This window comes from Coregonus lavaretus (assembly GCF_964263955.1).
Source record: "Coregonus lavaretus genome assembly, chromosome: 22".
Taxonomy (NCBI): Eukaryota; Metazoa; Chordata; class Actinopteri; order Salmoniformes; family Salmonidae; genus Coregonus; species Coregonus lavaretus.
Genome location: NC_140009.1, coordinates 22504082 through 22531769, shown reverse-complemented (window position 1 = coordinate 22531769; position 27688 = coordinate 22504082). Strand labels below are relative to the sequence as shown.

The 27688-nt window shown below is 44.5% G+C and overlaps 1 protein-coding gene across 3 annotated transcripts in view; it reads right to left on the bottom strand.

Annotated features, from left to right (window-relative positions):
• Window positions 1–14006, bottom strand: part of LOC311150298 (E3 ubiquitin-protein ligase MIB2-like) — an 85001-nt gene extending 70995 nt beyond the window's left edge. For 2 of the 3 annotated variants that reach the window (XM_084187689.1, XM_084187690.1), the window contains exon 1: window positions 68–192. In XM_084187689.1, coding sequence (XP_084043815.1) covers window positions 68–98 — 31 coding nt within the window. In that variant the 5' untranslated portion in view covers window positions 99–192. Of the gene's footprint in view, window positions 1–67; window positions 193–13916 lie in introns of those variants that run through there. The other variant, XM_084187691.1, reaches the window with a different exon arrangement.
• Window positions 14007–27688: the final 13682 nt, after the last annotated feature.

Here is a 27688-nt window from a genome sequence, read left to right as displayed (position 1 = left end):
TGCTCCAAATAATGCAACATTGAGTTGGTTTATCCACTAGTTGGTAAAAAGAGAGAAGTGAACTCACTCCCCATGATCTTCAGCCCACTCCTGAACATCTTGAAGAGCTGTATTCCAGGACACCATGAGAAGCTTTGTGCTGTGTCACTGCCTTGTCAATGTGACTGTCTTAGCACTATGGACCAGTCATCCCGCTATCAGAGGAATAAACCTGTTCAAGCTGTTTCTGTCCTGTTTGCTTTGGGGTGAAGTTTGCTCTTTGTTTTTGGAACGGAACATGCTGGACTCACTATCTGTGACAAAAAACAAGGTAAAGAAAGTCTGTTGAAGGGTTGTAGCAATAGCCCCATGGTAGTCCTGTATCACTAACTCCATTCATATCACTGATAAGTTACAGAAGTAGGCCTACTGATGATAGATCAACCCAAATCTTGAGGGATTTAAATTACATATGTAAAATTATTCTCATAGCTGGGCATATGTATGATCAAATAGCGTACCTTTCACGTGAGAAATTAGTCTAACTCTAAATTTCGAAACAGACTTCCCAGTTTCAGCACCTCAATCTCAAACAATAAAATATTATTATTATTAATATAATATATTATAAAATATTCTGGCACATCTCCAAAGGTGTCATCACTAGCCTGTACCACAACGATTGTAGGAGGTAGTGCCTTCCTGCCTGGCCTATCTGCTGGATTTACTACAGTTTCAGACGACATATGGCACACATGTAGTCGTGTAGCCATTGTAGTATTGGTTATATTGCTGCTGTCTTTTCGCAAACACAAATATTTCACTGGTCCACCTTTCATTGTGCCCTACTGCAAAATAAACAGTCCTGTCCTATTTATCAATACATTTAAAAAATCAAATAAGATGGTCACCATGCTCCATTTTAGAGTAAAAAAAATACACAAACGTTTCCAGGATACGGCCATGTTTCCAAAAGACACTCCCCTAATTTTAGTGAACCAAACAATTAAATAGCTATAGCAACATTAAAAGCAATACATGCATTGCCACTGTATTACCAGAAATGTGATAAGGAATAACCTTCCTGTCAGAATTTCCAAATATCATTCTCATTTTGCCCTGAAACTAGAGCCAATTTAGTGAAATATTGCGTCACGGCTACAAATTTGTGGCTCGGTTCGCAGGTTTACCTGTTGGAATAGACGCCTGCGGCACAGTCAGCGAGAGACAAAAGAACGGGGGAGGAAGAGAGGAGGCAGCGGCGACAGCCTCCTCAGATCTGCGCAAGATGGTGAGGAGAGAGAGACCATGCAGCGGTTCCACCAGCAGCCTAGGAACACCTCCAGTGAGAGGGATTGAGAGGGGGGAGGATCCTGGGGCTAGAGCGCTGTGCTGTGGTGGAGGGGGAATGAACCAGCAGAATGGACCAGCGGTGGAGGAGGCGGCAGCAGCCCAGTAACAAGAGGTGATGTAGCAGCAGGCATGCAGCGTTACGGCAGCAGCATCCTCCCTGTAGCCAGCTGGGGTGTGGGGAATCAGAACTGGAGACAGGCAGAGAAGCAGAGTGAAGAGGGTCTTTCTGGAGGATGCGGCCAGCGTTTAGTCCTTTGTGTGCAGTGTCAGCAGGGATTATCAGAGGAGGAGGGCAGTGGGGAAATTGGCTGCCCAGGCAGCCCATTCAGGTCGGCGTGCATGCATGCACACGTACACATCCACTCTCACACACAGGCGGAAGCGATTCTCTTCAGCTGCTAAATCCGTTGTTACTGTCGAACACCGGTGACACACACGGGAACGCGTTTTCTCCCTCATCAACACACTATGTCTGTGTGCGCATTTTACACACTGCGCTGCACAGCCTTCCTTTCCATACCCAAGGGACACCTCTCTCTCTCTTTCTGCTGCCAGTGAACAAATGACCGAAGAACCGAGAGGAGGGGGAGGGGCAGCAAGAGCAGGGGGAAGGGAGGGGGAAGGGAGGGTCAGTGTGTTTGGAGAGGGGCTGTGCTTGTCTGTGTTAGAAAAGGGGAAGGATGGATGTGGACTTGAAGAATGAGCACCTGCCATGGTTCCAATTTTCAATCATGGACTGTGAGTAGACCTAAGTGTGTTTGTGTGTGTGCGTGTGTGTTGAGGTATAGCAAGGGAAGTGGAAGAGGAATGGGGATAATGTGTGTGTGTGTGTTCTCACTGCCTTGAACAGCACATGGACAGTAATACAGTAATGGGCACAGCTGTGGAGGGCATGGACTGGACAGGACAGTGCATTTTGCAGCCAGCCATTCTACTAACAGTCACTGGCTCATGAACAAGCTACTGAATATGCAGCTGACATTCCTACTGCCAACTAGCCAATGAAAAGGAGGAACAGGGGGTGGTGTGCCACAGAGCAGATTGAGATTGAGGGTCAAAAGCTTCAAGTTCCTCAGCGTGCACATCACTGACGACCTGAAATGGTCCCTTCACACAGACAGTGTGGTGAAGAAGGCGCAACAGCACCTCTTCAACTTCAGGAGGCTGAAGAAATTTGGCTTGGCGCCTAAGACCCTCACAAACTTCTACAGATGCAACATTGAGAGCATCCTGTCTGGCTGTATCACTGTCTGGTACAGCAATTGCACCGTCCGCAACCGCAGGGCTCTCCAGAGGGTGGTGCGGTCAGTCCAACGCATCAAAGAAGATAATCAAGGAACCCAGCCACCTGAGCACCAACCTGTTCACCCCGCTACCATCCAGAAGGAGGAGACAGTAAAGGTGCTTCATAGCTGGGACCGAGGGACTGATAAACAGCTTCTATCTCCAGGCCATCAGACTGTTAAATAGTCACCACTAGCCGGCCTCCGCCCAGTGACCTGCCCTGAACCTTAGTCACTGTTACTAGCCGGCTACCACCCGGTACTGGTCCCTTCACACACACACACCCCAGGGGTCTCGTTAACGCAGAATTCTGCGTTTTTCACGCAGAAAAAAAAAGAGTGATATATACTTTTTCCCTCAGAACAGCCTCAACTCTACAAGGTGTTGAAAGTGTTCCACAGGGATGCTGGCCCATGTTAACTCCAATGCTTCCTGCAGTTGTGTCAAGTTGGCTTGATGTCCTTTGGGTGGTGGACCATTCTTGATACACACGGGAAACTACTGAGTGTGAAAAACCCAGCAGCGTTGCAGTTCTTGACACACTCAAACCGGTGCACCTGCCACCTACTACCATACTCTGTTCAAAGGCATTTGTCTTGCCCAGTCACCCTCTGAATGGCACATATCCACAATCCATGTCTCAATTGTCTCAATGCTTTAAAATCCTTATTTAACCGTTCCCCTCCCCTTAATCTACAATAATTGAAGTGGATTTAACAAGTGACATCAATAGGGTATCATTTGACAGAGCTTGAAGAATTCTTTAAAGAATAATGGGCAAATGTTGCACAATCCAGGTGTGGAAAGCTCTTAGAGACTTACCCAGAAAGACTCATAGCTTTAATAGCTGCCAAAGGTGCTTCTACAAAGTATTGACTCAGGGGTGTGAATACTTATGTAAATGAGATATATATATTTCATTTGGAATACATTTGCAAACATTTCTAAAAACCTGTTTCACTTTGTCATTATGGGGTATTGTGTGTAGATGGGTGAGATTCAAATTTTTTAAAATCCATTTTTAATTCAGGCTGTAACAATAAAATGTGGAATAAGTCAAGGGGTATGAATACTTTCTGAAGGCACTGTTTGTACGTATGTATGTACATACATATACACATATATACACATAAATATATTTATACACATATACACACACACACACACACACACACACCAACTCAGCAAAAAAAGAAACGTCCTCTCACTGTCAACTGCGTTTATTTTCAGCAAACTTAACATGTGTAAATATTTGTATGAACATAACAAGATTCAACAACTGAGACATAAACTGAACAAGTTCCAAAGACATGTGACTAACAGAAATTGAATAATGTGTCCCTGAACAAAGGGGGGGGGGGGGGGGTCAAAATCAAAAGTAACAGTCAGTATCTGGTGTGGCCACCAGCTGCATTAAGTACTACAGTGCATCTCCTCCTCATGGACTGCACCAGATTTGCCAGTTCTTGTTGTGAGATGTTACCCCACTCTTCCACCAAGGCACCTGCAAGTTCCCAGACATTTCTGGGGGGAATGGCCCTAGCCCTCACCCTCCGATCCAACAAGTCCCAGATGTGCTCAATGGGATTGAGATCCGGGCTCTGGCCATGGCAGAACACTGACATTCCTGTCTTGCAGGAAATCACGCACAGAACGAGCAGTACGGCTGGTGGCATTGTCATGCTGGAGGGTCATGTCAGCATGAGCCTGCAGGAAGGGTACCACATGAGGGAGGAGGATGTCTTCCCTGTAACGCACAGCATTGCGATTGCCTGCAATGACAACAAGCGCAGTCCGATGATGCTGTGTACATCGCACCAGACCATGACGGACCCTCGACCTCCAAATCGATCCAGCTCCAGAGTACAGGCCTCGGTGTAACGCTCATTCCTTCGACGATAAACGCGAATCCGACCGTCACCCCTGGTGAGACAAAACCACGACTCATCAGTGAAGAACACTTTTTGCCAGTCCTGTCTGGTCCAGCGACGGTGGGTTTGTGCCCATAGGAGACGTTGTTGCCGGTGATGTCTGGTGAGGACCTGCCTTACAACAGGCCTACAAGCCCTCAGTCCAGCCTCTCTCAGCCTATTGCGGACAGTCTGAGCACTGATGGAGGGATTGTGCGTTCCTGGTGTAACTCGGGCAGTTGTTGTTGCCATCCTGTACCTGTCCTGCAGGTGTGATGTTTGGATGTACCGATCATGTGCAGGTGTTGTTACACGTGGTCTGCCACTGCGAGGACGATCAGCTGTCCGTCCTGTCTCCCTGTAGCGCTGTTTTAGGCGTCTCACAGTATGGACATTGCAATACACATATATACAGTGGGAGAACAAGTATTTGATACACTGCCGATTTTGCAGGTTTTCCTACTTACAAAGCATGTAGAGGTCTGTAATGTTTTATCATAGGTACACTTCAACTGTGAGAGACGGAATCTAAAACAAAAATCCAGAAAATCACATTGTATGATTTTTAAGTAATTAATTTGCATTTTATTGCATGACATAAGAATTTGATCATTAAGGTTTCGAGGCTGACGTTTGGCAACTCGAACCTTCAGCTCCCTCCACAGATTTTCTATGGGATTAAGGTCTGGAGACTGGCTAGGCCACTCCAGGACCTTAATGTGCTTCTTCTTGAGCCACTCCTTTGTTGCCTTGGCCGTGTGTTTTGGTTCATTGTCATGCTGGAATACCCATCCACAAAACCTTTTCAATGCCCTGGCTGAGGGAAGGAGGTTCTCACCCAAGATTTGACGGTACATGGCCCCGTCCATCGTCCCTTTGATGCGGTGAAGTTGTCCTGTCCCCTTAGCAGAAAAACACCCCTAAAGCATAATGTTTCCACCTCCATGTTTGACGGTGGGGATGGTGTTCTTGGGGTCATAGGCACCATTCCTCCTCCTCCAAACACGGCGAGTTGAGTTGATGCCAAAGAGCTCGATTTTGGTATCATCTGACCACAACACTTTCACCCAGTTCTCCTCTGAATCATTCAGATGTTCATTGGCAAACTTCAGACGGGCCTGTATATGTGCTTTCTTGAGCAGGGGGACCTTGCGGGTGCTGCAGGATTTCAGTCCTTCACGGCGTAGTGTGTTACCAATTGTTTTCTTGGTGACTATGGTTCCAGCTGCCTTGAGATCATTGACAAGATCCTCCCGTGTACTTCTGGGCTGATTCCTCACCGTTCTCATGATCATTGCAACTCCACAAGGTGAGATCTTGCATGGAGCCCCAGGCCGAGGGAGATTTACAGTTATTTTGTGTTTCTTCCAGTTGTCACCTTCTCACCAAGCTGCTTGGCGATGGTCTTGTAGCCCATTCCAGCCTTGTGTAGGTCTACAATCTTGTCCCTGAAATCCTTGGAGAGCTCTTTGGTCTTGACCAAGGTGGAGTCGCCTCTTCACTGTTGACGTTGAGACTGGTGTTTTGCGGGTACTATTTAATGAAGCTGCCAGTTGAGGACCTGTGAGGTGCCTGTTTCTCAAACTAGACACTAATGTATTTGTCCTCTTGCTCAGTTGTGTACCGGGGCCTTCCACTCCTCTTTCTATTCTGGTTAGAGCCAGTTTGCGCTGTTCTGTGAAGGGAGTAGTACACAGCGTTGTACGAGATCTTCCGTTTCTTGGCAATTTCTCACATGGAATAGCCTTCATTTCTCAGAAAAAGAATAGACTGACGAGTTTCAGAAGAAAGTTATTTGTTTCTGGCCATTTTGATCCTGTAATCGAACCCACAACTGCCCTTGCTCCAGATACTCAACTAGTCTCAAGAAGGCCAGTTTTATTGCTTCTTTAAATCAGCACAACAGTTTTCAGCTGTGCTAACATAATTGCAAAAGGGTTTTCTAATGATCAATTAGACTTTTAAAATGATAAACTTGGATTAGCAAACACAACGTGCCATTGGAACACAGGACGGATGGTTGCTGATAATTGGCCTCTGTACGCCTATGTAGATATTCCATTAAAAATCAGCCGTTTCCAGCTACAATAGCCATTTACAAGATTAACAATGTCTACACTGTATTTCTGATCAATTTGATGCTATTTTAATGGACAAAAAATTTGCTTTTCTTTCGAAAACAAGGAAAGTGACCCCAAACTTTTGAACGGTAGTGCATACACACACACACATTATATATATATATATATATATATATATATATATATATATATATATATATATATATATATATATATATATATATATATATACACACACATACATACATACACACACACACAAACACTACCGGTCAAAAGTTTTAGAACACCTACTCATTCAAGGGTTTTTCTTTATTTTTACTATTTTCTACATTGTAGAATAATAGTGAATATATCAAAACTATGAAATAACACATATGGAATCATGTAGTAATCAAAAAAGTGTTAAACAAATCAAAATATATTTTATATTTGAGATTCTTCAAATAGCCACCATTTGCCTTGATGACAGCTTTGCACAATCTTGGCATTCTCTCAACCAGCTTCACCTGGAATGCTTTTCCAACAGTCTTGAAGGAGTTCCCACATATGTTGAGCACTTGTTGGCTGCTTTTCCTTCACTCTGCGGTCTGACTCATCCCAAACCATCTCAATTTGGTTGAGGTTGGGGGATTGTGGAGGCCAGGTCATCTGATGCAGCACTCCATCACTCTCCTACTTGGTAAAATTGCCCTTACACAGCCTGGAGGTGTGTTGAGTCGTTGTCCTGTTGAAAAACAAATGATAGTCCCACTAAGTCCAAACCAGATGGGATGGCGTATCGCTGCAGAATGCTGTGGTAGCCATGCTGGTTAAGTGTGCCTTGAATTCTAAATAAATTACAGACAGTGTCACCAGCAAAGCACCCCCACACAATAACACCTCCTCCTCCATGCTTTACGGTGGGAAATAGACATGCGGAGATCATCCGTTCACCCACACGGCGTCTCACAAATACACGGCGGTTGAAACCAAAAATCTCCAGTTTGGACTCCAGACCAAAGGACACATTTCCACCGGTCTAATGTCCATTGCTCGTGTTTCTTGGCCCAAGCAAGTCTCTTCTTCTTATTGGTGTCCTTTAGTAGTGGTTTCTTTGCAGCAATTCGACCATGAAGGCCTGATTCACACAGTCCCCTCTGAACAGTTGATGTTGAGATGTGTCTGTTACTTGAACTCTGTGAAGCATTTATTTGGGCTGCAATTCCTGAGGCTGGTAACTCTAATGAACTTATCCTCTGCAGCAGAGGTAACTCTTGGTCTTCCATTCCTGTGGCGGTCCTCATGAGAGCTAGTTTCATCATAGCGCTTGATGGTTTTTGCGACTGCACTTGAAGAAACTTTCAAAGTTCTTGACATTTTCTGTATTGACTGAGTTTAATGTCTTCAAGTAATGAATGACTGTCATTTCTCTTTGCTTATTTGAGCTGTTCTTGCCATAATATGGACTTGGTATTTTACCAAATAGGGTTATCTTCTGTATACCCCCCTCCCTACCTTGTCACAACACAACTGATTGGCTCAAACACATTAAGGAAAGAAATTCCACAAATTCACTTTTAACAAGGCACACCTGTTAATTGAAATGCATTCCACAGGAAGCGGCACAGGTCCTAATCCAGGCACTTGTCATCTCCCGTCTGGATTACTGCAACTCGCTGTTGGCTGGGCTCCCTGCCTGTGCCATTAAACCCCTACAACTCATCCAGAATGCTGCAGCCCGTCTGGTGTTCAACCTTCCCAAGTTCTCTCACGTCACCCCGCTCCTCCGCACACTCCACTGGCTTCCAGTTGAAGCTCGCATCTGCTACAAGACCATGGTGCTTGCCTATGGAGCTGTGAAGGGAACGGCACCTCCTTACCTTCAGGCTCTGATCAGTCCCTACACCCAAACGAGGACATTGTGTTCTTCCACCTCTGGCCTGCTTGTCCCCCTACCTCTGCGGAAGCACAGTTCCCGCTCAGCCCAGTCAAAACTGTTCGCTGCTCTGGCACCCCAATGGTGGAACAAGCTCCCTCACGACGCCAGGACAGCGGAGTCACTGACCACCTTCCGGAGACACTTGAAACCCTACCTCTTTAAGGAATACCTGGGATAGTATAAAAGTAATCATTCTATGTGCATGTGTCTGCTCAAACGGTCAGAAACAGACTCCATGAGGGTGGTATGAGGGCCCGGCGTCCACAGGTGGGGGTTGTGCTTACAGCCCAACACCGTGCAGGACGTTTGGCATTTGCCAGAGAACACCAAGATTGGCAAATTCGCCACTGGCGCCCTGTGCTCTTCACAGATGAAAGCAGGTTCACACTGAGCACATGTGACAGACGTGACAGAGTCTGGAGACGCCGTGGAGAACGTTCTGCTGCCTGCAACATCCTCCAGCATGACCGGTTTGGCGGTGGGTCAGTCATGGTGTGGGGTGGCATTTCTTTGGGGGGGCCGCACAGCCCTCCATGTGCTCGCCAGAGGTAGCCTGACTGCCATTAGGTACCGAGATGAGATCCTCAGACCCCTTGTGAGACCATATGCTGGTGCGGTTGGCCCTAGGTTCCTCCTAATGCAAGACACTCCAGCCCTCATGTGGCTGGAGTGTGTCAGCAGTTCCTGCAAGAGGAAGGCATTGATGCTATGGACTGGCCTGCCCGTTCCCCAGACCTGAATCCAATTGAGCACATCTGGGACATCATGTCTCGCTCCATCCACCAACGCCACGTTGCACCACAGACTGTCCAGGAGTTGGCGGATGCTTTAGTCCAGGTCTGGGAGGAGATCCCTCAGGAGACCATCCGCCACCTCATCAGGAGCATGCCCAGGCGTTGTAGGGAGGTCATACAGGCACGTGGAGGCCACACACACTACTGAGCCTCATTTTGACTTGTTTTAAGGACATTACATCAAAGTTGGATCAGCCTGTAGTGTAGTTTTCCACTTTAATTTTGAGGGTGACTCCAAATCCAGACCTCTATGGGTTGATACATTTGATTTCCATTGATAATTTGTGTGTGATTTTGTTGTCAGCACATTCAACTATGTAAAGAAAAAAGTATTTAATAAGATTATTTCATTCATTCAGATCTAGGATGTGTTGTTTTAGTGTTCCCTTAATTTTTTTGAGCAGTGTATATATTCCGGACTCTGACATTGCTCGTTCTGATATTTCTTAATTGATTTATTTTTACTTTTTTGATTATGTGAGTATTGTTTTGTATTGTAGGTATTATTACTGCACTGTCTGAGCTAGAAACACAAGCATTTCGCTGCACCTGCGATAACATCTGCAAATCTGTGTACGTGACAAATAAACTTTGATTTGACTCCAATAATGAAGTCTGCTGCTCTGTTCAATCATGTGCTGTTGTCCATGTGACAGACAAGACAGGCCAGCTCAGGACTATTTAGAAGAGAAGAGTACATTACACAACATGTCCTCTACAAGAGACAGACAGACATGCAATACCGCACTGGGCTCAAAATAGCCTCTGCAAGCTCAATAATGAGTCACAAAGGGGATACTCATCGTCACTCATCGCTCATCGTCACAAGGGTAACGCGTCAACCATGACATTAGGCCCATCACGATCAAGTTTCAGCTTTACGATTAGGTGATATCCTAACGGTGGCATTTTAATCGATCTTGTGGATTGTGATTCAGAGCCATGACCTTTGGACCATCTAGGCCTAGGGTATATCCTATACCCTTCCGTTCAGCTCTAGTACATTTTAAAATTTTTACATTTTATCTCTTATCCAGAGCGACTTACAGTTAGTGAATAATTTTTTTTATTTTTTTTTCATACTGGCCCCCCGTGGAAATCGAACCCACAACCCTGGCGTTGCAAACGCCATGCTCTATCAACTGAGCTACATCCCTGCCGGCCATTCCCTCCCCTACCCTGGACGACGCTGGGCCAATTGTGCGCCGCCCATGAGTCTCCCGGTCGCGGCCGGCTGCGACAGAGCCTGGATTCGAACCAGGATCTCTAGTGGCACAGCTAGCACTGCGATGCAGTGCCTTAGACCACTGCGCCACTCAGGAGACGCTAGTACACTTCTGAGTCATGTTCTATACAAGGGTCTTTCTATAAATAATGGGGCCAATGTGTGACATTGGGAAAAAATTGTTTGAAACTAAAATAAATACGATTTTTATGCAGTTCCACATGTGTACTTAGAGGAATATATACAAATTGGCCCATAACTCCACCTTTACAACATAGGCCTAGGACTATACATCCTTTAAGCAGGGTTCATACAGACATTGGGAAGTCAAATTCAAGGACTTTCATGGACTTTTTCAAGCACTTAATTGTACATTTCAAGGACTCAATGTTATATAATTGTACATATAGGGCCTAATATAACATTCTAAGGGCACTGGAGAATTTATAATTTGGCTACAATAATTACAAGGACTTTTCACCAATTGAGGAAATGTCTGATTTTCAAGGTTGGCATATTCCAGTAGGCTAGGCTTCTTGAATTTCTGAGCTCTAAATTCAAGTAGGCTACTTCAAGCCCCTTGTATTGTTTAAAATTGCAGGTGTAACATGGAAACCAAAATGTATTTGTCATGTTATTTCATTACCAGATCATATTGTGAAGAAGCCCACTAGGCTATGTAATGTGTCATTATATCCAGAATAATTAATAAGAATCACGTTGGGTGTTGCGCAATAGTCTATCATACACAATTGCGCACAGTAGGCTGTGTCCAATGCGAGGCACAAAAACATCAACTCATTACCTTGATTCTCTGTTAAATCTAACGAGACCCTGCTTTAAATCAAGCAGAGAACAACATATGATCATCATCAATTCGGTAGGGAAATTAGATCAAAACACAACTGTCTGCACCGGCATAACGAATGAGACACGAAAATATTCTGTACATTCCTCGTGAACACCTTTTTTCCAGCTCTTGGGCTGTTGTTGCGTCGCATGCGCTATCACAACAGCTGTTCGTCACTTGACTGTCATTCAGAAAATTCCTTCCTGGATCGGATAATTATGTGTTAAAATATCATGGTATTACTAAACAGCTCGACACCAAATGTAATTATTGAATTTAATTATTGAAGAACCACGTTAATGACAGTATCGAGGTAAGGTGACTATTTTGGTTAGAAGCTTCCGGTTATGCAATCACATCCATTTTGGGGGATTTGTGTGCACGTGAAAAGTGTTTTCACCCCATCACATGAGGAGACACGAAATGTAGTTACACTGCATTTCTGAGATCTCTATACAAAAAACTGTCCCACCGCTAGATCCAGGATTCTTACAGGGTTCAAGTTCAATGTCTAGTTTAACTGATTAATGCTTCACATATGCTATAACGACAACTTACACGGTCATAAATGCTAGGACAGAAAATTATTGTTTTATGTCACACGATTTTGAACAAATCCGTCAAGACACCAACCAAGAGAAAGGGTTAAACATAGGTTTTAAATCAACTCGTGAATTTTACTGAATATAGCTATGTTCTTAATGTGATGACATGAGAAGAAAAAAAATCAGATGATTATAAATGACTTATCAACAGCAGTAACAAGTTGTCCAGTGTAGGAAATCCTCACTGGTACCCTAGTTTATGGAAAGACCCACACACAAGTCACATTCTGTACTTCCAAGTTTCAAACAACAATCAGCAGCAGCATCTAAGCAATACACATAAACTGGATAGGCATGATGCCTGTGATTTTTCAACAATCAACCAGCATTAGTTTCAGAGATGTCTGATCAATGTCAATACATGAAAAAACAGCTTCAATGCATACTAGACTTGAAGGAACATGCATAGGGGCATATGATTAATTTTTGAGTGACACAGAGCAAATTATCACACATCCTGTGTGATAGGATAGACAGTGATAACAGCACTGTCCCAAAACAGCCTTAAGAACATTAATTAGCCAGGCTAATATCAAACAATGGTGACAAACTAGACAGAAGCAGCAACGCAGTCCAGTCAAACACCACTCGAAAATGATTGATTCTAAGACCTCTGTTTAGAAAGAATAAGCTGATAACAGCACCTGAACCATCATACCTCAAGGCTAGAATAGCACCTGTATTTGTAAAACATTTTTTGGGAAGAATTTGTGCAAAGGACTCAGTTTCACAATAAATCATACATTTAGCAAGACTAGACATTGCGTTTCCCCTATGATTTTTTTCAGCAGTGGTGGCAAGGGGGTGTATAGCCTGCACCTTTGCAGTGGACTGAGTAAGTATTTATTCTGGTTGAGGAGTATGCAAATCAAGGGGTCACCCCCTAGAGGGGTCATTGCAAGCCTGGGGCATTGGGCAGCAATTAAGTAACGTTATCATCAAAATCTGGAGTTTATCTTTAACAATTATCACACTTCTGATACCAGTGAAGAAGCAGGCTCACACCTGCTATTGAAACCAAACATATTAGTGTGTCAAAGAGGGGTAAGGTCACATAATTGTCCTTATGGTGCAATGTTAGGCTAAACAGAGATTTTCATTTTTGATACAGGCTTTGGGCTAACTAAAGGCATAGGCCTACTTATTATGTAGCTGACTTCATTTAGGCAATACTACCATACTGAGGCTTTGAGGCATGTTGAAGCTATTCTTTTGCAGCAGGTCTAATGTTGCTAGTTTAGCCAATTAGCCTACAAAAATGTAATGAATGTTGCACCAAATGAACATACACTACTTGACTGACACACAATGTAAACACTTTGGCTATTCTGAATTTCCGGAGGTATAGCTGCAACGTTAGCTCACATGGGTTTTAAATGTGTCAGAGTCAGTGGATATGCATTAAAGTACAATCCACAGTAATTTACAATATAAGTAGAAAGTATAGCTGCTTAAAATGCCGGAATTGTATCCTTTTCAATGGCCATAATGACATTAGGCGACAACAGCTGCCATGTATGGACTGGGGTGTATTCATTATGTCTTGAAAACGTTCACCGTTTAAGATCCAAACGGAAGCAACCTGAACGAAACGGAGAGGGACCTACCTGAACTTATCCAATAGAAACTCTCGTTTTCGTTCCAAAACATTTTCCGTTTGGAGTAAACTGTTTCTGTTGCAAAACGTTTTGCAACAGACGAAACGTTTTGCAACAGAATCGGCTTAATGGATAATTTACACCCCTGATATGCATTACGTTAGCTACATTCATTATTTACAGCTGGCAGTCCTGTGATAAGCTAACGTTAGCTAGCTAGCTACCACACATTTAACTAGCTTACTCTAACCACTTCTAGCTAACATTTTAGCTAACCTACTAGCTCGAAAAACATTTTTTGTCGTGCTTTCCTTACCTGACTTCAAATATTTAATCAGTGTTAACGTGTAATATGGGTGTCCATATGGGAGTCTATGGTCATGGTTGACGTCTGCTGCGCTCAGGACGGAAGTTGATTGGCTAACTAGCAAGTAGCAACCTAGCCAGCCAGCCACACGCCCATACCAAAGATTTCTTATAACTAACCCAAGATAGACCACGCCAGGCACTAGCTAGCGTGATCCTATTGGCGCGTTCTAGCATGTATTTGCATATTTCGGTTAGCGACCTCTGTGAAGTGGGCGTGTGCAATAACTCAATTTGCCCTTGCACTCCTTCTAAAGAAGCAATTTTTTTTAAACATTGGCAAAGGGTAAAGTCTACTAAACTTAGTCCACTGTTCATAACAGATTCTAGTTTTAGGAACAGAAAACTGTATTGAGATCAAATGTTTCATAGATGAGGAAATTAGCAGAATGTAGGCCAAAATCCATCTCCCTCCATCTTCTCCTTTAAAAAAAAACAAGATCAGCTTTAAAGCTTTAAAACTATAGCTCTCTGATACTTTTCGCTTTCATGAGATACAGAAATGTTGCATTATTCCTTGTTTTGTTGCATTTATGATTTGTTTTGCTTTAAAAATATATTTATTTAATACTCAATGAACTAAATATGGACATGTTCCGTTTAGATGGTTCTTCTCCTTTCCAGTTCCGTCTGAATTTGTTTTAAAACTGTCTAGGTAGAAACCAAAATATTTTCAATTGTCATTCGGTAACGTGTTTTCCATATTTGTCCTCCATCTTCTCCCACTGCCAGTCAATGGGCTTCTTCTCATCACCATATTTGGTGGTGGGTGGAAAAGCCAACTGGATGCATCAGATTTATACATCCGGTGAAACATCTGGCTCATTGTTCTATCTGTTTACATACCACGAATTGTGGAGGAAATACAGTGCGTCACTTCTTGTTTTGTCATGCACAGCAATAGCTGGGTGGCTAACCCCAGCATAAAATGTATCTATTCATTTATTGCAGTTATTTATTTTTTCTGTATACATTAAATAACAATAGCCTGCTCAGCGAAACATAGTTTGTCACCTATCCAGTAACGTTACTTAACTAGCAGACTGACGCCTTGATCAGACCGACAGCATCATTGATTCAATGCTGGGTAATAAATTCTGCAGTCACATTTTTTCATTATTAGTGCTGAATGATTAACCGAAATGTCGGTAATTTTTTGGTTTTTAAATAACTAATTGACCTACATTGGTTATTATTATTATTATTATTATTAAATTATTTGAATTCCATTTCGTACGTTTTTTTTCTGTGAGCCTGATGCTCAGTTGCTGTAGAGATAAATCAGATCAACCCGAACTTTGCGATGTAGTAGGGAGTTGTAGTTTCCAACAGGCCAATATTCTACATAATTACCACGTTTTCTGTGCTAAACTAACTACAATGATCATAATCCATTGCGCGCCCATTTACTGTCAAGTCTGTGTGGAGCAGACAGAGAAGAGAGAACGCGCGAGAGGGATAGAAAGCAGTTGCTTTGCATGGTATCACTACCTGAAAATACATGATCTAAGTGTTTGATAGTTGGTATTCAGCAGTCATAAAAGTATGCCTTTTTTTTTTACTTTGAAGAACTACTAAAATAGTGATTTTGTCAGACAGCATAAGCAGCAGCTCTATAGAGATGAGATGAGATGAGATTCATCAAATAAAACAAATATTTTATTAAAGTCATGTGAATAAATTCTGGTTAATAAGTGATAAGCAGTAATGGGCAGTCACTACCATAATGGGACTTTTAATTGTTTTATTCTGTGTTAAAGCATTCAACCCACATAATGCATAGTGGAGTATACTGAGGAGTATTTCTGTCTGGAATAAAGCCCTTTTGTATGGAAAAACTCATTCTGATTGGCTGTGCCTGGCTGCCCAGTGGGTGGGCCTATGCCGTCCAAGGCTGCACTCCTTCCGAGTCATGTGAAAACCATAGATTAAGGCCTAATTAATTGATTTAAATTGACTGATTTCCTTATATGAGCTGTACCTCAGTAAAGTATTTGAAATTGTTGCGTTCATATTTTTGTTCAGTATACTTCTGGTGTACCAAACAAAACTCAATGACTCTGTCGGTGTGATCGAGGGAGCAGTGGCGGCTCCTGAAAAAATTCTCAGGGGGGGCAATTTTTCTGATGATTTAGGTGACCTACACACATTTTAAAAAAGATATGTCCAGCAACAACATGAAGACAGGGGCAGCATATAAGTCAATACCAGAAGCATTTATTGACTGATCTCAAAAGTGTTGGCTTACCAGGGTTGGTGGAGCCCTCAGTTTCATCTTTGCCTCGCAAAGCTAACTCAAACACTCCGCAAAACTTCACACACTGGATTAGCCGGCTGAGGATGTGGCGGTTCTTGCTAATGTCGTAGTAAATATATTTGTTATAGTGAATATGATATGTTGAGTAAAATGTTGTGCTAAGATCTATTTAGGTCAGGAGCTGGTTATAAGTTCTGTTCCTATCCAATAACAATGGACAAAAGGGTCCTATCTTGTCAGCCTTGTCAGTTTCAGTTCTCCAGTAAACTTGTGATTATCAACACTAACCTCATCGTTGTGGCGGCGGACAGCTAGCCTGTATCCCTCATCCAGTTGAGTGGGAATGTTCACTCTCCCCAAAGCAGACCATCTCAAACAGCCATCCATGTGGGTCTTTGACAGCTCATGTTTCTTAATCTTTCCTGAAAGATGGTGCATGTCCGTTACACACCAGTCGCTGTCCAAGCGGTGCTGTCTGCCGTGCCGCCTTCAGGGTGAAAGAGTAAGCAGGGGGTAGCAGAAGACTGCATTAGCTACATCGCAGCCTGCTAGCCAGGTTTTTCGTTCGTACCAATTTTTGGAAAATCCTCGGGTGTAGGACTTCCCCCCTTTAGTAGAAACCTGTTGAATTATTAAATTTGGTCTGGGAGGTCCTAATTGTTTCGTTGCCAATTTATCTTCATTTGTTTGCCGACAAAAAGGAACTTCTTTCAAAGACACAATCGAGTTGCACTGAAGCCTAGCCATTTTGATAGTAGTAGTGAATTGATTGACGCTGCTACCCGCTCTTTTCTTAGTTACGTTCATGGTTATGTTACGTATGACGAAAGCGCGTAAGTGCAAGCCCTCAGAAACCCATAGAGATTGTATTGAAAGCTCTGATATTTGAAAAAAATAGATTTTACATGGGAGTCTATGACAGACTTCTGGGCGATTTTCAACCTGACTGAAATCGCCCCAAAAGGGGGGGGGGCCATTTGAAGCACGACTTTAGCCTGATTGGACATTTAGTGGCACTGTGGCAGATCAGACGTCTAGATTACAACACTGATAACTACTGTTGCCGTGATATAATTGATTAGAAAAAAAATCCCTTCCTTTTCCCGTTTGGCAGTGCGTCGCCCATATCGCCCTATTGAACACACCGCCCCTGCGAGGGAGGCTAGAGGCAGCAACTAAGCAAGCGACCTAGCTAGTCAACCTCGGTAGGTAGCTAGCTAAACGCTGCACGTGCACCAACCTTTCGCTTGTGACTTTTCTTTTCAAAGCAACAAAAGTGTAATTGAAGCGTCGTCCTTCCAACTAACAAAATATGTAATGTTGTATTGTTGAACTGCAGCGCCCCCTGCTGATACACATCAAATTGTGGACAGAGAGTGGCGGTCCAGGCTAGTTGAGGTTAAAGTGGAAATGGCTCTTTCTGATGGTGGCAGAAAAACAGACCATGTGTACTGGATATTTAAAAAATCATTGCTGTTTTTTGTGTTATCAAATGACTCAATAGAAGTTGTGTTCCATTCCATTCCCTTGTCATATGTTACACCAAATCTGTTTATTTAAAAACGGTTCAACCAGATCACTGTATAGTATTCATTATCACTTTGTGATTTGGTCAGTCTATAGCAGCCTTTCTTAAAGTATGAGTCGCGGACCTGTTAATAGTGGGTCGTGATGTGTTATAGTAAATGTATAATAATTTCATTAATTACTGGAATTGATTTGGCCAAGTGCAAAATCGCTCTCTGCTTAGCAGCGGTTTCAGTTCGGCAGCTGCGCGAGTAGGAGGGTGATGCCCGTGTGCTTCGCGATTTAGCAGATATTTTTTCTGCAGTTTTCTTGAAGATCACTCCGCGACCCACACGCTGAAGCGCTGTCGTTCAGCAGCAGATGATGCGCTGTCAGCCAATTACTTGTCATTCCTACTCGTCATCACTCACCGCTGTCATCAAATGGAGTTGTAGCCACTACTTCTGACTGACCTCAATCGTCATGAAACGCAAATACAGCGACGAGTTTCTCTCTCTTGGTTTCATACAAATTTAGAGAAATAACTAGGAGCGCCAACAATGTGTTTTGTGCGGGGAAGTGCTTAGTAATGAGTCTCTTAAAACGAATAAATTAAAACGACACGTCCTGACCAAACATCCACAGCATGACGGTAAAGCCAGGGAGTTCTTTCAGAACAGGGCAGAATGCTTCAGGAAACAGTGCTTCGACAGTGGAAAAGTAAATCAGCTAGCAAGGCATTGTTGTCATTTTATAACAGGTGATGATAAGCATAAATAAGGTAGTACTATCTCTCATAGTAGATGTGAGTTTATCTTTCAAACAATTCGCTTGTACACAGCTATAATAGCTAGATAGCTAACGTTAGCCAAAGCAAACTAGCTAGCTACTGAGTGCAACCCTAAGTAACTAAATATGAAGATGCAAAATGATCAGGCCTACTGTACATCTTACTGTAGAAATGATTGGTGAAGTCTAGGTTGGAACTGTTGCTGTTAAAATACAAGTAATCATTTTTATTCTGAACTGGAATAAACTGATTGAAGTAAGATGCATTTTGAGGCAAACCCACTCACTCACACAATTCTGGGTTGCTCATCTACAGCAGGAAGCGGTCTCCTGCCTGGCTGAGAAAGCAGTAGATGTTCTGATCCAGTTTGGCACCACATACCGATGCCAGTCAGGGTTCTCAACTCTGGCGTACTTAAAAAACAAGTACAGAAACAGACTCCATGCTGAGCATGACCTCAGGGTTGCACTGTCAAAAACTGAGCCCAGAATAGACATGCTTGTTGAAGCTTCTGTTGTGTCTTCTGGTCTACATCTGTGTGATGTGATCAATCAGTTTATTCCAGTTCCAACCTAGACAGATATGTGTTTTTAATGGGGAAAAATAAACATGAATAGCTATTTATATGGGTATTTAATTTCATTGTCATTTGTTTTTGTCTAAATTGCATTTGTTTTAAGCAGAAGGGTAATGAAAGGTACCGATATTTACGTATAGTTGCATGTTTTCATAAGCTTGGGTCCCAGGAAAACACAGAATTTCTCATTTGGGTCCCAGGCTGAAAAAGTTTAAGAACCCCTGGTCTATAGTTAATCTACAGGTACTTTACAACTGAGAGAGAATTAGTCGTTTTCAACATTATTACCAACAAGGCAATGATGTTTAAACAATGTTTTTTCTACAACAGTAACTGAATGATGCAAGTGCTTTATCCTAGGAGTCCAACAGAGGGAGTATGTGTTGCTTGTGGCAATGGTCTCTAAAATGTTTTTACTCTATGACCCACCCAAAGTCTTTTGTGCTTTCTTTGCCACCACTTCTGAGTCTTTATTCTCCTCCATGCTTTCCCACTCTACTGCACAAATTATGAAAATATTTGTTGGGATCAATTATGTAAAATACAACATCTCAACTCGTATAATGAGTTCCAAATATTTGCAGCAACAGTATTTTGACTTGATATGACCAAAAACTATATTTGGGAGACAATAGTATTTTGTCCAACCTAGATTCTTCCTGTATTTGATCATTATTCAACACTGTGCCCTGTATATTGACCATGGGGATGCTAGGTTCCATTAGTAGAATCTTGTTTTCCTCCCACTCCCTGTTCTGTTCCTTAGAACTGGGTGGAGGGACTCTGTTGCCATGATGTAAATCCCACTGATGCAATGTTGCCCTGTTTCAGTTTCTACTCATGGGTTTGACTCTCTGAGCACACAAGTCTCGCTTGTTTGATATATTCTACTGAATGTTATTCACCCCCCCCCCCCCCCCCCCCCCCCACAACAGACACCATAAATGCATAGCTTTATTTAAAAAATACACTAAAAATAAGAGCAGAACTACAGGCCAATACAGTAATTACAGATACGTTTAGGTGGGATGCACAACCAGTACATAGCACTTATGCTAATCTCCGTATAGCCCAAGCCCACTCATGTGGTTTTGGACTTGTGTGCTAAGCCAAAGCCCACCCCTCATTGTGAGGGACCTGCTGTTGGGTTGGCCCATTCAGTCCCTGATGCTCAGAGGCTTGGTTAAGGTGGTTATTATGGTGAATAAATCCCATCTGTAGAGAGTCCACAGAGGATATCTGAATGTCTAGCATCTGTTTGATTCTACAGAGCCCTTTACAGTTTATATAAAATGTATTCTGTGAATCCATAAGGACAGACACGTTTAAAAGATTAACAGAAAATATCTATATTTATTTTATGGTGGTTCTAAATCAGGGCTCTCCAACCCTGTTCCTGGAGAGCTACCGTCCTGTAGGTTTTCACTCCAACCCTAATCTAGCACACCTGATTCTAATAATTAGCTGGTTGATAAGCTGAACCAGGTTAGTTACAACTAGGATTGGAGCATAAACCTACAGGAGGGTAGCTCTCCAGGAAAAGGGGTGGAGGCACCTTAATTGGGGAGGACGGGCTCGTTGTAATGGCTAGAGTGGAACGGTATCAAATACATCAGGTATCAAATACATCAAACATATATGTGGTTCCTCTGTAGCTCAGCTGGTAGAGCACGGCGCTTGTAACGCCAAGATAGTGGGTTCGATCCCCGGGACCACCCATACACAAAAATGTATGCACGCATGACTGTAAGTCGCTTTGGATAAAAGCGTCTGCTAAATGGCATATTATTATTATTATTATATAGTGTCAATGTGTTTCATGCCATTCCATTCGTGCCGTCCTAGGCATTATTATGAGCCGTCCTCTCCTCAGCAGCAGCCTCCTGTGTGTTCTACATGATATTATGCTGAGCCACACTGTCTGCGTTTACACAGGCAGCCCAATTCTGATATTTTTTTCCCACTAATTGGTCTTAATCACATCAGATCTTTTTCAGAACTAGGGGGGGAGTGGGGGGCTCGAGAAGGTGTGACAAGTCTTAGGGAGGCAGTTCTTACACAGTATGAATTGTTGTGTATGGGAGATTGAGGAGAAATGGCTCCTCAATCGCTCTCATACACAACAATACACAGTGGTGTAAAGTACTTAGGTAAAAATACTTGAAAGTACTACTTAAGTAGTTTTTGGGGATATGTGTACTTTACTATTTATATTTTTGACAACTTTTACTTCACTACATTCCTAAAGAAAATAATGTACTTTTTACTCCATACATTTTTCCTGACACCTAAAAGTACTTGTTACATTTTGAATGCTTAGCAGAACAGGAAAATTGTCTAATGCACACACTGAACAGGTTGAGAGCTTCAAGTTCCTTGGTGTCCACATCACCAACGAACTATCATGGTCCAAACACACCAAGACAGTCGTGAAGAGGGCACGACAAAGCCTATTCCCCTTCAGGAGACTGAAAAGATTTGGCATGGGTCCTCAGATCCTCAAAAAATTCTACAGCTGCACCATCGAGAGCATCCTGACTGGTTGCATCACCGCCTGGTATGGCAACTACTTGGCCTCCGACCGTAAGGCACTACAGAGGGTAGTGCGTACGGCCCAGTACATCACTGGGGCCAAGCTTCCTGCCATCCAGGACCTCTATACCAGGCGGTGTCAGAGGAAGGCCCTCAAAATTGTCAAAGACTCCAGCCACCCTAGTTATAGACTGTTCTCTCTGCTACCGCACGGCAAGCGGTACCAGAGTGCCAAGTCTAGGTCCAAAAGACTTCTCAACAGCTTCTACCCCCAAGCCATAAGACTCCTAAACAGCTAATCATGGCTACCCGGACTATTTGCACTGCCCCCCCCCCCCACCCCATCTTTTTACGCTGCTGCTACTCTGTTAATTATTTATGCATAGTCACTTTAACTCTACCCACATGTACATATTACTTCAAATACCTCAACTAGCCGGTGCCCCCGCACATTGACTCTGCACCGGTACCCCCCTGTATATATAGCCTCCCTACTGTTATTTTATTTTACATCTGCTCTTTTTTTCTCAACACTTTTTTGTTTTATTCTACTTTTTTATTACAAATAAATGCACTGTTGGTTAAGGGCTGTAAGTAAGCATTTCACTGTAATGTCTGCACCTGTTGTATTCGGCGCATGTGGCCAATAACATTTGATTTGATTTGATTTGATCAAGAGAACATCCCTGGTCATCCTACTGCCTCTGATCTGGCGGACTCACTAAGCACATGCTTCGTTTGTAAATTATGTCTGAGTGCTGGAGCGTGCCCCTGTCTCTCCGTAAATACAAAATAAAAAACAAGAAAATAGTGCCGTCTGGTTTGCTTAATATAAGGAATTTGAAAATATTTATACTTTTACTTTTGATGCTTAAGTATATTTAAAACCAAATACTTTTAGACTTTTACTCAAGTAGTATTTTACTGGGTGACTTTCACTTTTACTTGAGTCATTTTCTGTTAAGGTATCTTTACTTTTACTCAAGTATGATAATTGGTACTTTTCCACCACTGACAATACATTTACTGTCTAAGCACAACCAAAACCCCCTTCCTCATCTCAAAGTACTGTCTGTAAACATCCCCCAGCCCATTGACTTTGACAGATCATTCTTGTCAATAGTAGCCCTTTGCATGGGGAATTTTGTAGACTTGTCTTTGTATTGTGTTTTCTGCAGAGAGAAGAATGAGGTGGTTGTCTCATTACTGTTGTAATCTTGATTGTATACTTTTCAGTGTCCCTTGCTGGTTTCTGTCCCACAATCTTGTTGTGCTCCATAACCACAAGGTGTGTCCACTCCCTCATGCTTGTGTACCCAAAATGCCCCTGCTTTGGGGTATTTTAACTGCAGGACACTGTGGAATGACTCCAGATAATCTGAGTTTTACAAAAAAGAAAAGGTAAACAGAGAAGAGGGGTAGCTTAAATGTATTACATGGTCTGGAAGGTTCTCTGTGGTCCTCAGTCTACCTCTAACTACCTGTAACCCCATAACACAAACCATACAAACACTACCCAATTCATGTTTATACCATTCTTACTGTAAATTGAGCTATCTTAGCCGTCAGCTTGTAAATATTTTGGCCAACTTACCTTCACCTTGTGCAGAGCTAGGGGTTAGAAGCGCATGATGGTGGAATCAGATTCTGTACCACCTACAACAAAATATAGAACAATACACAACTTAACCACCCCACTAATTGTATTGATCGCTATTAGACTGGCTAGCTAAGCATACCTAACATGGACATTTCAATATTGTCAGCTTGCTGTTAGCTAACTAGCGTCACTAAATTGGCAGCAAGATTACTAGCCAACCATAGACGGTTTATACACATTCATCATTGCTACCAACACACAGAGAGTGAGTTAGCTATAACGACAATCCTATTTCTAGTAACAGAGTGTTTACCAGACAAGGGTGGAATAGATGGCTACCAAATTGAGATACCAAACACTAGCAACTGGTTGCAATGCATCCACTGCCATATCGTCAACACTGTTGCCTCTTACCCCTTCGACTCTCTTCACCACCTCCACACAGGAGATCCGCTGCGCAGCCCTGATCCTTGACACCTCAACCTCCTTCACCCGAACAGGGCACTCAAGGAAGTCCGGAGTATGATCCCCACCACAGTTGCAACATTTTATATTAACAGATTCTTCAATATTATACTTCTCCCATCTGCAAACATTTGAAACGTGACCATATCCTTTACAATTTCCACACAGTAATGGTTTGGATACAAATGCTCTCACCGCATACCTAACATATCCAAGCTTCACATATTCAGGTAGAGTCTCCTCAAACAACAATAATATCGATAGGCTTTTCTCCTTCCTTCCATTTACCATACGGGTCAGGCGACGTACACTGACCACTCCTGGGATTTTCTGACTAAGGTACTCATCATCTATATCCAACGAGACCAGCTATAACTCCTTTGGCAGGTGCCCTGCTCCGAAGGTCAATACATGTTACTTCTGGCGTGGACAATTTAGCCAGATCCAGTGCACACTTCTTCTGTTCTTCATCAACACAATTAACCAAAACAAGGCTGCTTCTAGTCACCTTGATTGAATCAACCTTTCCCACTGCTTTCTTCACAGTCCTCAAAATTACAAATGGATTTCTCAAATTAATCTCCTTGTCCAAAAAACGCATCTGTCACGGTTTCGGCCGAGGCTGCTCCTCCTCCTTGTTCGGGCAGGTTTCGGCGGTCGTCGTCCCCGGAGTACTAGCTGCCACCGATCTATGTTTCATGTTCGTTTGGTTTTGTCTTGATGTTGTACACCTGTGTCTAGTTAGTCCTCATTAGTGTCCTATTTAGTTCTCGTTGTGTGTGTCAGGTGTTGTGTGTGATTGCTCTTCTGTTTGGTGTTCTGAGCTACGTGTTTCCCTCCGTTGTTTTGGAGAGGTTTTCGCACATGTTAGTGCGCCTATTGTTTGACGCCTGTGTGCGCCTTTATTTCGCCTCCGGGCTTGTTGTGCTCGTGTACTACGTGAATATTTCACTAAAGTCTTTTGGACTTAGTTTCTGCGTCCTGCGCTTGATTCCTGCACCACACCCACCTTCAGCACCCCTGACAGAATCACACACCTTTAATGAATGGAATCAGCAGGAGCAACAGTCACGCCTGAGTCGCTGGAGGAGCATGTCCACGGCCAGGATGACCAGATCAGACAACTGGGGACCGCTCTACAGGACGTCATCAACACCCTGCACCGATGGGAGTCCAGAGGGGTACCCACACCTCCACCTACCTTGCCACCCCCATCGGCCGGTCCACCAGTCCCAGGTCCGGAACCCAGTGGGATTCGGCTCTCGCTCCCGAGGGCGTATGACGGCACAGCTGCCGGGTGTCAGGGGTTCCTCCTGCAGGTGGAGCTCTACCTGGCCACTGTACACCCGGTGCCCTCGGGACACGAGAGCGTTTCCGCCCTCATCTCCTGTCTCACGGGCAAGGCGTTGGAATGGGCCAACGCCGAGTGGAGGAGGATGGACGCCACCACCATCTCCTACGCCGAGTTCTCCCGTCGCTTCAAGGCCGTGTTCGACCATCCACCTGAGGGCAAAGCGGCGGGGGAGCGTCTATTCCACCTGAGACAGGGGAGGAGGAGCGCACAGGCGTTCGCACTGGAGTTCCGGACTCTAGCGGCAGACGCAGGGTGGAATGAACGGGCCCTCATCGACCATTTTCGATGTAGCCTACGGGAGGACGTTCAACGTGAGTTGGCCTGCAGGGACACCAATTTCACCTTCGACCAGTTGGTCGACATGTCCATCCGTCTGGACACCCTGCTGGCCACCCGTGGACGTCCCGAGTGGGGTCCGTCCATTCCACCCTCCGGCACCTCCGAGCCGAGCCCTATGGAGCTCGGGGGTGCTGGCGCTAGAGAAAGGAAGAGGAGGAGCCCGAGGGGGCCTGTCCCCTGCACCAATTGCGGTCGTGGAGGGCACACTGCGGCCAGGTGCTGGGGAGGGTTCCCCGAGGGAGGAGACAACAGGCCACGCACTGGGGAGCCTTCCCAGGTGAGTAGACGCCCCACTTACCCAGAGCTCTCTGTTGCGCACTTTTGTATACCTGTTTGTTTTCCACAGGTTGCACCTCATTCCCAGCATAAGGCGCTAGTAGATTCAGGCGCAGCTGGGAATTTTGTTGATCGGAAGTTTTGTTTAGATTTAGGGATCCCTCTCCTGCCTGTCGACAAGCCTTTTCCCGTTCATGCTTTAGATAGCCGCCCGTTGGGGTCGGGGTTGATTAGGGAAATCACAGCGCCACTTAGGATGTGTGCGCAGGGGGGTCATGAGGAGACTATACAGCTGTATCTGATCGACTCTCCTGCGTACCCGGTGGTGCTGGGAATTCCCTGGTTAAGTACCCATAACCCTGCTATTTCGTGGCAACAGAGGGCTCTCAATGGGTGGTCTGCTCAGTGTGAGGGGCGATGTCTGGGTGTTTCCGTAGGAGCGACCTCGGTGGAGAGTCCAAACCAAGTGCCCGCACTGCACATTCCGCCTGAATATGAGATTTGGCTCTCGTGTTTAGTAAAGCTAGGGCGACGCAGTTGCCTCCTCATAGACAGGGGGATTGTGCGATTGATCTCCAGGCAGGAGCAGCGCTCCCACGGAGCCACGTGTATCCTTTGTCTCAAGAGGAGAGAAAAGCTATGGAAACTTACATAGCCGAATCTTTGAGACAGGGATACATACGGCCCTCCACTTCTCCCGCCTCCTCAAGCTTCTTTTTTGTGAAGAAAAAAGATGGAGGGTTGCGCCCGTGCATCGATTACCGTGGTCTCAATCAGATTACTGTGAAATACAGTTATCCACTCCCTCTGATTGCGACCATGACGGAGTCGTTGCACGGAGCGCGGTTTTTCACAAAACTGGATCTCAGGAGCGCGTATAACTTGGTGCGCATTAGGGAGGGCGACGAATGGAAAACAGCGTTTAGTACCACGTCAGGTCATTTCGAGTATCTCGTCATGCCATACGAGTTGATGAATGCTCCATCAGTCTTCTAATCCTTCGTGGATGAGATTTTCCGGGATATGCAGGGGCAAGGGGTGGTCGTGTACATTGATGACATTCTAGTGTACTCGTCTACCCGAGCCGAGCATATAGCCCTGGTGCGTCGAGTATTGAGGAGGCTGTTGGAGCACGACCTGTATGTCAAGGCAGAGAAATGTCTGTTTTTCCAGGAGTCGGTCTCCTTTTTGGGTTATCGGTTGTCCGCGTCAGGGGTGAGAATGGAGGTGGATCGTGTGTCAGCCGTGCGTAATTGGCAAACCCCAACCACTGTCAAAGAGGTGCAGCAGTTCTTGGGCTTTGCGAATTACTTCCGGAGGTTTATCCAGGGTTTTGGACAGGTGGCAGCTCCCATCACGTCCCTTCTGAAAGGGGGTCCGGTGCGCCTGCAGTGGTCAGCTGATGCAGACAGGGCCTTTAGGAGACTGAAGGACCTGTTTACGTCGGCTCCGGTGCTGGCGCATCCGGACCCCGCATTACCCTTTCAGGTCGAGGTGGACGCGTCTGAGGCCGGTATAGGGGCCGTACTCTCTCAACGGTCCGGCACGCCACCTAAACTCCGCCCCTGTGCTTTTTACTCTAAAAAGCTCAGCCCGGCGGAGCGAAATTATGACGTCGGGGACAGGGAGCTGTTAGCTGTAGTTCAGGCCCTTAAGGTGTGGAGGCATTGGCTTGAGGGGGCTCAACACCCTTTCCTCATTTTGACTGACCATCGGAACCTGGAGTACATCCGGGCAGCGAGGAGACTGAACCCTCGCCAGGCTCGATGGAGTATGTTTCTCGCCAGGTTCATATTTAAAATCACGTACATCCCTGGGTCCCAGAACGGTAAGGCAGATGCGCTGTCCCGGCGGTATGACACGGAGGAGAGGTCCGTTGAGCCTACTCCCATACTACCGGCGTCTTGTCTTGTGGTACCGGTGGTGTAGGAGGTCGATGCTGAAATCGAGCGGGCGTTGCGTACCGACCCCAGCCCTCCACAGTGTCCTGTGGGTCGGAAGTACGTTCCGCTCGAGATTCGGGATC